Below are 9792 nucleotides of genomic sequence, written 5' to 3' on the forward strand. Positions count from 1 at the left end.
TCAATGTTCATACTAAATACACCAGGTCGTTTCGTCTGGGCCGAGTCGTTAATTATTTCGAGTCAGGGGTAAACTTGACATTTCATCTACCCGATCCATTTTTTATTTCGCATCAAGGGTATACTTGACCTTTCATCTACCCGGTCCTTGAGAGTTACAAAAATAAAAAGGTGTCCTTGAGAGTTACTTTTTCGGCATTTTTGTCCTTGATAGTTACTCTCTGTTTGAACATTTCATGGCAAGAGCTCTTTTAACATTTAACTCTTTGCTAATTAATTAGAGATAACACAATGGATTCAAATATTTGTTATTGATTTCTTTGATTGCTTTGTCATATTTATACTTGGGATTTATTATGTGTATGAACCTGATCTCGCTCAATTTCTCTAGCTTCCTCTCTCTCTTTTCTTTTCTCTCTTAGACTTCTCACTCTCCTCTCCTTTCTCTCACAATGCAGCCCCCCTCCTTTTTGTCTCTATTCTTCTTCTTATATCTCTTTCCTCCTTATCTGGGTCGTCCACCTGTCTCTTCATCTCGTGGTCACCTATCCGCCGTACATATGCCACGTCGCGGTCTAGGGTTCTGGGGTCAGGATCCCATGCGCCCCGAATTCCTTGGATATGTTGCTCCCCCTTCTGAGCCCAGCTGTCTTAACCCACTTCTCGACTCCGCAGTCCTGTTAATTGACCAGGGGTCGAGAACCTCTACCGCTTCGTTTTATGTGCAGCCACATTTTCCTTCATCGATACAGATACATCATTAATAGCAATCATCACACGCATTTTCAGCCGCCCCTTATATTTCGAGCCCCCACATGTCGCATTTTGGCTGGACCACCGTCCCGTCTCTTCAGTTTCCTCACCTCTTTGTAATTACTTTCCTGCCCCTCTCCTATTTAAATTCTTCCCCTCTCCTTCCTCCTTCATTTTCTCATTTTCTCTTGCTCTCTCATTGCTTTGCTCTCTTCTCCCTTTTCTGTCCAACCTCCGACTTGCTTGCGTTTGCTCCTTTCTCTGGTGAAGCTTCTACTTCTCGAGCATCCCCTTCAGACTCGCCACTCCTCTCTCTTTTCACCTGGTACGTCTCTAGTCTTCACCTTCTTTAGTTTAACTGTTTTTGCTTTGTTTCCCCACTTTTGCTTCTGTTTATCTTATTTTCTGATGTCGGATTCGGAAACCGGTGACTCCTCTTCTTCCTCGTCCGATAGTATAGGTTCCCTTCCATCTCTCTCCCCCACTACAGTCCCCTCTACCTCTAGGCACCAGCCTTCCTTGTTGTCACCACCTTCTCGCTGCCGTAGACCTAATTTGGATGTAATTAGGGCAGCTTATGGCATTCCGGACCACATAACCCTAGAACACGTGCCATCCATCACTCACTATCCCCACTTGGTACCCCGATGTCCAGGGTCCCTCGTGGTCACTATAGGTCAAATAGTAGCTAGTCTACGGCTACCCCTCACTCTCCTGGATGTCGAGGTGTGCAATCATTTCAACATTCCACCCTGTCAAGGCATAGGGAATTTCTGGCGACACATGTATGCCGCGAAGTCCTATAACAAAACCGGTGACCCCAAGATCGTGAGCCGTGATATCTTCTCACTTTTTCATTAAGAAAAGTACCAAGGATGTAGGTGTGGGATACCAATCCTTTTGTGTACGTCCTCAGAAGTCATCCTTCTTACTCCGTGTCACCACCTTGGATAAAGTGTGGCATCATTACCCTCTATACATATCAGGGCAATTTCTGTCCGCAGACATTCCGTCAGATTTAAGTCTAAATCACCTCGCCTTCATATCCCGTGGTAAGTATCTTTACTTTTCCCATCTCCAGGGCCGGCTCTGAGGAGTAGGCAGCATAGGCCACCGCCTAGGGCCTCCATTTGATTGCTAATATTTAGGGCCTCCAGCTGCTACACAAGTGCACACCCACTGACCCACGTCCATATTCTTTTTTTTTTTAGTTTGGCTGTTTGGCTCGGCCCATTTAGTCAAAACTTAAAAGCCCAACTACACTAAACAAAATAAACAAAACAAAACTTACATACTTACTGTAGCAAAACAAGAGATGAGGATGCCGGATTTCAGACTATTTTAGCAAATTAGCGGATGCCGGATTTCTTCTCTTTTTGACTTTTTCCTACAAAAGTCAAAAAAATTTCTAACAAATGTATGAGGTCTCAAACTCTCAATGCTAAAATTATTTGAATTGCTTAATCTATTATTTCAATTTAAAATTTCTTTTGTTTATGAATTATGAGTTTGAATATATAATATGTTAGACAAAGTTTTAAACTGAATTAAGACTTTTAGGAGTAGAAATTATTTGAATTGGATATTTGCCATTGGTTTAGGCATGCATTTAAGTGTTACACCACAATTTTGTTTGTGAAGCTTTGAAATTCGTCGGTTATTCTATTGTGATGACTAATGAAGTCAATGAATTGTAATTGTTGACTAGTTGTTTCACTAAGTTGTTTTACTAGCTTTGGAAAAGACAATTTGCAATGACTCAACATACTAGAAGCAACAAGTTCATGTACATTACCTTTACTTGTCCATTATTATGAAGGTATGTTGCACTTCCACTTTTCTCTTATACTTCATTTCTTGTCCTTTTAGAAGTTGAAGGGAATGTTCAAATGTTTCATAGACATGATTACGAAATGTACTGCTCTGCTCACACCCCCACTGCAATGCAGTATACTAGTAATAATTTTAAAAAAATACGCGCGTGTGCGTATTTTTTTTTCTCCTAAGACAGAGGGCCAATTTTTAGGAGCTCGCCTAGGGCCACCCAAACCTCAGAGCCGGCCCTGCCCATCTCTCTAGTCGCGATGTCTCCATTATACACTAACTGCGATTCCTCTTTGTTCTGCAGGTTGGCGGCCAAACTCCAAGTCTTGCATCTATTCCGGTATTTCTTGTTCCATTTTCCAAAGTCTCCGCGAACTCGGTTCTGCTCAAGCCGATCGCTTAGGTATCCATCCCACCACTGCTACTCCCTTGTTACACAATCCCACCCTACACAAGATCGGCGACTTCACAGCTCCATTTTACCGACCTCCCCCTCCGAAAGAAAGAAAGCCCAGAACCTCTCCTCCCCCCAAGAAGAAGACCTGCACTCGTCCTTCCCGCCATCCACATACCCGCACCGCTTCGCATTCCACTGCCCCTTTTGAACCCCGAGAGCCACCCCATTCTTCAATTCCTGAAACTGTCCCTTCCTATCGTTCTATCTCCACTTGGGACGATCAATACGCCTCCGCTGACTCCCCTCCTGCTGACATGGACATCCGCAAACAAAAGTTGTTCGAGAGTGATGATTCTGACAAGGGTGAAGTGAGAGAGGTTCCCTCGGCCAGGGCAAGGGCTATCTCTGAGAATCCTCTCGCCAAGAGGCCACGGACCACCGAACCTGAAGGATCTCCCCCCGTCACCACTCCTCTTCCCTCCGCGGTCTCTTCCCTTGCACGATCGACCCCAAGAAAGAACCGGTTCCCCGCAGCTCGGCCTCTGAACTTACCCCGCAGGGACTTCTTCGCCTCGCCTTCAAGGTGCGTGAATCGCCAACTTACCACCGCCAACTCTGCTTTGGACAACACCGCGGTGGCCTCGTCGTTGTTCTATAATGCACACCTCCCCAAGGTTATAACCTATGCGGATGGGGGTTCCTTTGATCAGCACTGCACCTCTTTGTACACCAACTGGGAAAGGGTACACTATCCTTTGCTCTCTCTCTCCTTTTTTTTTTTCTTTTTTACATCTCTTCTTCTAATTATAGGTAAGCGTGGATATCTCTTTCATGATCCGCGGCCTTTTTAGCGCCAAGACAAAGGTGGCCTCCTTGGAGAAAGAAATAAACGGCCTTGATGGCCTCAAGGCTACCTGTGTCGGTCTTCAATCAGATCTAGTGGCTCCTAATTTGGCCAAGGTGCAGGCCCAGGATGAGCTCAGGGTCGCGGAGGACTCCCATCTGAAATACATGAATTCGGCTAATGACCGTCTGAGCAATCAGAAGACTGCGCTCCTCCAACAACATAAAACTGCACTCGATACCCTCACTACACAGCATCAGAACGATGTTGCTAAGCTCACCCAAAAACATCAGGAGGCCACTGCCGCGTTGTTGCAACAGCAGGAGGCGGACATGGAAGCTCTTCACGAACGTTTCAAGATGTTAGCTGACAAGAGGGTGTCCCAGAAAATTGAGGAAGAGCATGCCCGACTTATTCAAGAGGGTCGTCTCCTTCCAGAAAGGTAGGCCCCCCTGTGGTTGAAACCCCAGTGTTCGCGGAGGGACTGAACACCGCCAAGGAGGTTGCTCCCGATGACACTGCAGTCGGGGGCTCACCAACCTCGACAACACCACCGGTTGATACGACCGAAGCGCCCATGGAAGAAGCCTCTGAAGCAATGATTGTTGATGAAACCATTACTGAGACGCAATAGAGCCTCCCTCTTGTGTGTTATGATGTCTTTGAAACTTATGACATGTTATTATTTACTCATACTTCCCCGCGAACTCGTGTGCAGGTTTTCTTTAATATGATGTTTGATTTTGTTCCATGTATGTGCTATCTCTTGGTTCTCCATGCCTCTATCTCTCTCTCTTGAAATTTAGTTTTACTGACTTAACTAATAGGTCCCCTCGCCCGGTGCTTCCTTTTTGTTAGGCTGCTTAGCCCAAAGGAGCCCATTCTCCATGCCCCACGTATAAACTGCGCACACTATCCGCGAAGGGATCATCCCCCTCCAGGGTCTTTCGCTACTTTTGGGTTCAATGCCCCATGTGTGATTTGTATCTCTCGTCCGTGAAGGGCTCATCCCGCTCCTCAGCTCCCATAAGCTACCTGGGACAACTCATCTTGCTACAGGCTCAACTCTAAGATTATATCAGCGAAAGGCTCACCCCCTCCGATGTCCCTCTCTAAACCTGGGTTCCATGCCCCAGGTGTGATTTGCGCCTCTCACCCGCGAAAGGCTCATCCCACTCCGCGGGCTTTACAGCCACCGAAAGCCCGTTGGGGCAACTCCCTTTGCCCTAGGCCCCCCTCTAGCAATGTATCAGTGAAAGGCGCATCCCCATCACCGTCTCTCTCTCTGTTTGGGACTCCTGCTATTACTACTGATGGTCTCTTCTCAAAAGTGCCGTTGTATTATATATTTACATACAACTACATATCCTTGCTCTGGATTTTCATTACATTCAAAAGTGGAATTTCTTGAGCATTCTCACATTCCATGGTTTCTCTATCACTTTGCCATCCTTTGTTTGCAACTTGTAGGAGCCTGCTCCTCCCACATCTACCACGGTGTACGGTCCCTCCCAGTTTGGACCCAGCATCCCATCATTCTCCTTCTTTGTGCTAGGAATCACTCAACGGAGTACCTGCTCACCCATTTGGAATTTTCGGGGCTTGACCCTCTTGTTGTACTGTCTCTGCAATCTCCTGTGGTACTCCTCCAACTTGATATGAGTGGTGTCCTTTCTTTCTTCTGCTAGATTCAGATCCGTTGCTAGTATTCTCCAATTTGAACCCTCCTCCACAGCCTTAGTCCGTGTTGTAGCCGCCACCATCTCCGAAGGTATCACGGACTCCACGCCGTAAGCCAACGAGAACGGTGTCTCTTGGGTAGACGTCCGAGGAGTGGTTCGATAGGCCCAGAGTACATGATTCAACTCATCTGCCCATGCCCCCTTCTTCTCCTCCAACTTCTTCTTCAGGTTGTTCATAATAGTTTTGTTGGATGACTCCGCCTGTCCATTGCCCTCAGGATTGTAGGGGGCCGAGAACCCCTATTTCACCCTATAAGCTTGCAGGAAGCCGGTCACCTTCGCTCCGGTGAACTGGGTGCCATTGTCTGCTATGATGGCATATGGCAATCCAAATCTGCATATAATATTCTCCCACAAAAACTTGATTACTTAGGTCTCCTTCACCTGCTGCAAGGGCACGGCCTCAATCCATTTTGTGAAATAATCAGTGGCTGCGAGCATGAACCTCCGTTTGCCGCTGGCCATAGGCAACGGCCCCACTATATCCATTGCCCACATAGCGAACGACCATGGGCTCGAGACATTGTGTAGGGGTTCTGCGAGGGCAAAGATCAACTGGGCAAACCTCTGACATTTATCACATCTCTTTGCAAGCTCTACTACATCTCTTTTCATATGGGGCCAGAAATACCCTTGTGTCAACAAACGATGTGCAGTAGTTCTTCCAGCTGAATGGCTCCCACAATCTCCCTCGTGTAATTCGGCCAACACCTCATTCGATAACCGCGGACCCAAGCATTTTAGCAGTGCTCCATTGAAGTTCTTCCGGTACAATTCTCCTTCCAATAAGACGTATCTCTGTGAAGTCTATTCCAACCTTCTTCTTTCCTTTTTGTCTGTCACTTCCTTTCCTGACAAAAAGCCTTTAATTGGCTCCATCCAACTCCCACTCTCTTCCTCGACCTGACAAACCTCTACCGCATCCTCAGTGCTTGGTCTCTCTAACCTTCCCACTAATATCGTCCTTGCTTCTGATCCAGGAATCGCTACTGCTATGTACGCTAGGGCGACAGCATGTCTATTCTCACTGCGGCCCAAGTGGACGAACCGGAGCTTCGTGAACTTCGCGGCTCTTTGGTGTAGCACTTCTAAATATCTAGCCATTCAGGCGCATCTGGCCGGGAATCCTCCATTCGCTTGACATACCACCAAATTCGAATCGGAGAATACTGTCAGTTCCTTCACTCCCAAATCCTCAACCATTCACATCCCCGCTATCACAGCTTCATATTCTGCCTCATTACTGGACACCGTGAATCATAACTTCATGGTTTGCTCTATTCTGTCGTTGTCAGGTGTAACCAATACAAACCCTATGCCGCTGCCTGCATCTGTAGCCGATCCATCTGCAAACACCCTCCACCCATTCCTCTTATCCCACAGGTCTAGGAAGTCAGGTTCCCCCTCCCTCTCTGGTTCCATAACCATCTTTTCTCCCCAAGTAGGGTCCTTTGGGGGGAAATCCGCTAGAAACTCAGCTATTGCATGTGCCTTCTCCGCGGTCCTTACATGATATTATATCTCATAGGAACTTAGCATCACTGCCCATTTTAACATTCTGCCCAATTTTTCTGCCCTCAACGCTTGCTTCAAAGGCAAATTCCTCACTACCACTATCACATGCGCATCGAAGTAAGGTTTCAGCTTCAAGGTTGAAAAAATCAATGCCAAGGCATACCTCTCGATCCTGCTATACCACGTCTCTACATCCAGCAATGTCTTGCTTTGAAAGTATACCGGCCTCTCTACTTTGTCTACTATTCAGACTAGTACGGAGCTAACTGCATAATCCGTGGCCCCCAAATACAAATACAATTTTTCCCCTTGTTTAGGCCGAGACAACAGAGGCGCTTTACCCAAATACCTTTTCAATTCTTGAAACTCCTCCTCACATTCTGCCGTCCACATGAAATCCGGTGTACTCCTTAATAACCTATACAGCGGTCTATATTTATCGGATGATTTGGAGATGAACCTATTCAGCGCCGCTACCCTTCCTGCCAGCCGCTATACTTCCTTAACATTCTGCGGAGACGGCATCTCCACCAACGCCCTTATCTATTCGGGGTTCGCCTATATTCCCCTATGAGTAACGATATAACCCAGAAACTTTCCCGTGGTCACTCCGAATGTGCACTTCTCAGGGTTCAACTTCAAGTTGTATTTCCGAAGTATCCCGAAGGTCTCCCTCAAACCCTCTAAATGCTCATCTTCCGACATACTCTTTTCTACCATGTCATCTATATAAATCTCGATCCCCTTCCTAATATTGCTTCCAAACATTTTCTCACCCAACCTCTGAAATGTAGCCCTGGCGTTCTTCAAGCCAAACGGCATCCTCGTATAGCAGTATGTACCGCCTTCCACCACAAACGCGGTCTTCTCTTGATCGGACCCATACATCGCGACCTAATTGTAGCCCATCGATGCATCCATGAACGAAAATATCTTGAAACCCGCCATCCTGTCCACCAATTCATCTACTCGCGGCATGGGATAATTGTCCTTTGGACACTCGAGGTTTACATCCGTAAAATCAACGCACATCCGAACCTTGCCATTCTTCTTTGGTACCGCGACTATGTAAGACAACCAGTCTATAGACTCCACTTCTCGGATGAATCCCGCCCCTTTCAACCTCGCAATTTCTTCGCGGATTCCCTCAACATATTTAGGTCTAATGCCACGCATCCTCTGCCTCACAGGTTTAGCGTCTTCCCTCATGTGCAAATGGTGACAAGCGAACTCAGTGTCTAACCCAGTAACTTCCTCAATCGCCCAAGCGAAAACATCTTTATTCTCTGACAAGAACTGTATCCTATCGACGTGAACTTCTCTTCTTCCCCCTTTCCAATATTTACCACTTCCACCTCATCGAGAGTCTTCGGCCCCGCCGAGGAGTTCGACTTCTCTTCTACCGAGGAACACTGTAATTGCTATGTCTGCCTCTTTCTGGAGTTGGCAGTCTCCCCTTCCGGTCCGCTGATCATCCTCTTCACTGTTCCCCGATGGCTGTTCTTGGCAGTTACCTGATCACCGTATACCTCATACATGCCAGTAGGTGTGGGAAATCGTATCACCTGGTAGTACATCAATGGGACCGCTTTCATCTCCGCCTTCCTAAAAGTGTGTTGTACTACGAAGCTGAATCGATCACTATGAATCGAGTGAAAACCGTCACCGGACCTGTTGTCACAGGCAATAAGAACTCCCCTATGGGCTCGGTCATACTTCCATTGAATCCATACAAATTGGTTCGCGAAGGTCTCAGCTGTTTGGGGTCGACCCCCATTTCTTCCAAAGCACCTCTGAATAGCAAATCCACTACACTACCACAATCAATCAATACCCTTTTCACCATATAATTTCCCATTGCTATGGTAATGACCAGGGCCTCATCATGTGGCGAATCCACTGCACGGAGGTCCGCACTACTAAATATGATTCTGTCTTTTTCTATCGCCGACACCATATTTTGCCGCGGTCTACTTGTTCTCTCATTGATTTGTTGGATACTCGCGGTCCACCTTATCTTGTCTCTGTGAGCGTTGTGGCTCAAAACCTCCCCGCTGTAGATCACATTAATGGTTCCCAATATCCTTCCCTGAGGCGGCACACACTCCTCATTCTGGGAGCCTCCCACAAACTCCCTCAACATCCCTTTCTCCACCATCCTCTGAATCAACCATTTCAGTGCATAGCAGTCATTAGTATCATGATTCTGTACCTGATGATACGCACAGACAGGTTTTTCTGGTAGCTCTATTGGTGTGCTCCGCGGTCCCTCATACCTCGAAAGGTTCTTAATTTGGGGCAAGATCTCGCTCACTAGTTTATTCAGTGGTGTCTGTTCCGTCTCACGGTATGGTTTCCTTTCCCTGTGTTCCCTTTGGGCGCCCTCCCGGCTCCCTTCTGCCTGACCGCGATATCTGCGATATCCCCTGCTCTCTTTTTCAGATGTCTTGGTCTTCCGGTGTTCCCTTTCCCTCTCCAAAGACAACACTGCCTTCCCTGGTCTCCTAAACTCCTTGTGCATGGTATCTTCATACCTTATGTATTTTTCCACCCGCGGATATAGCTCGTGTAAGTTCACGATCTTATTCCTTGCCACGGACTGGTGCACTCCTGTTCCCGGGCATAAGCCCCTCTCGAATGATATTACCGCCATCCTCTCATCCAGATTTTCAACTTTCAGCATCTCCGCCTTAAACCGACACAGAAATTCCCTAACAG

At 47.0% G+C, this 9792-nt stretch overlaps 1 protein-coding gene across 1 annotated transcript; it reads right to left on the reverse strand.

Annotated features, from left to right (window-relative positions):
* Positions 1 to 5379: 5379 nt before the first annotated feature.
* LOC147514299 (uncharacterized) lies at positions 5380 to 5736 on the reverse strand. The gene has a single exon (XM_086588361.1). The coding sequence runs from the start codon at positions 5734 to 5736 to the stop codon at positions 5380 to 5382; it is 357 nt and encodes a 118-aa protein (XP_086444487.1).
* Positions 5737 to 9792: the final 4056 nt, after the last annotated feature.

Source organism: Coptis chinensis, chromosome 2 (assembly GCF_015680905.1).
Source record: "Coptis chinensis isolate HL-2020 chromosome 2, ASM1568090v1, whole genome shotgun sequence".
NCBI classification, from domain to species: domain Eukaryota; kingdom Viridiplantae; phylum Streptophyta; class Magnoliopsida; order Ranunculales; family Ranunculaceae; genus Coptis; species Coptis chinensis.

Excerpts from the sequence above, each read along its gene's own strand:
- LOC147514299 (XM_086588361.1), bottom strand. The coding sequence starts at position 5,736 with ATGAACAACCTGAAGAAGAAGTTGGAGGAGAAGAAGGGGGCATGGGCA.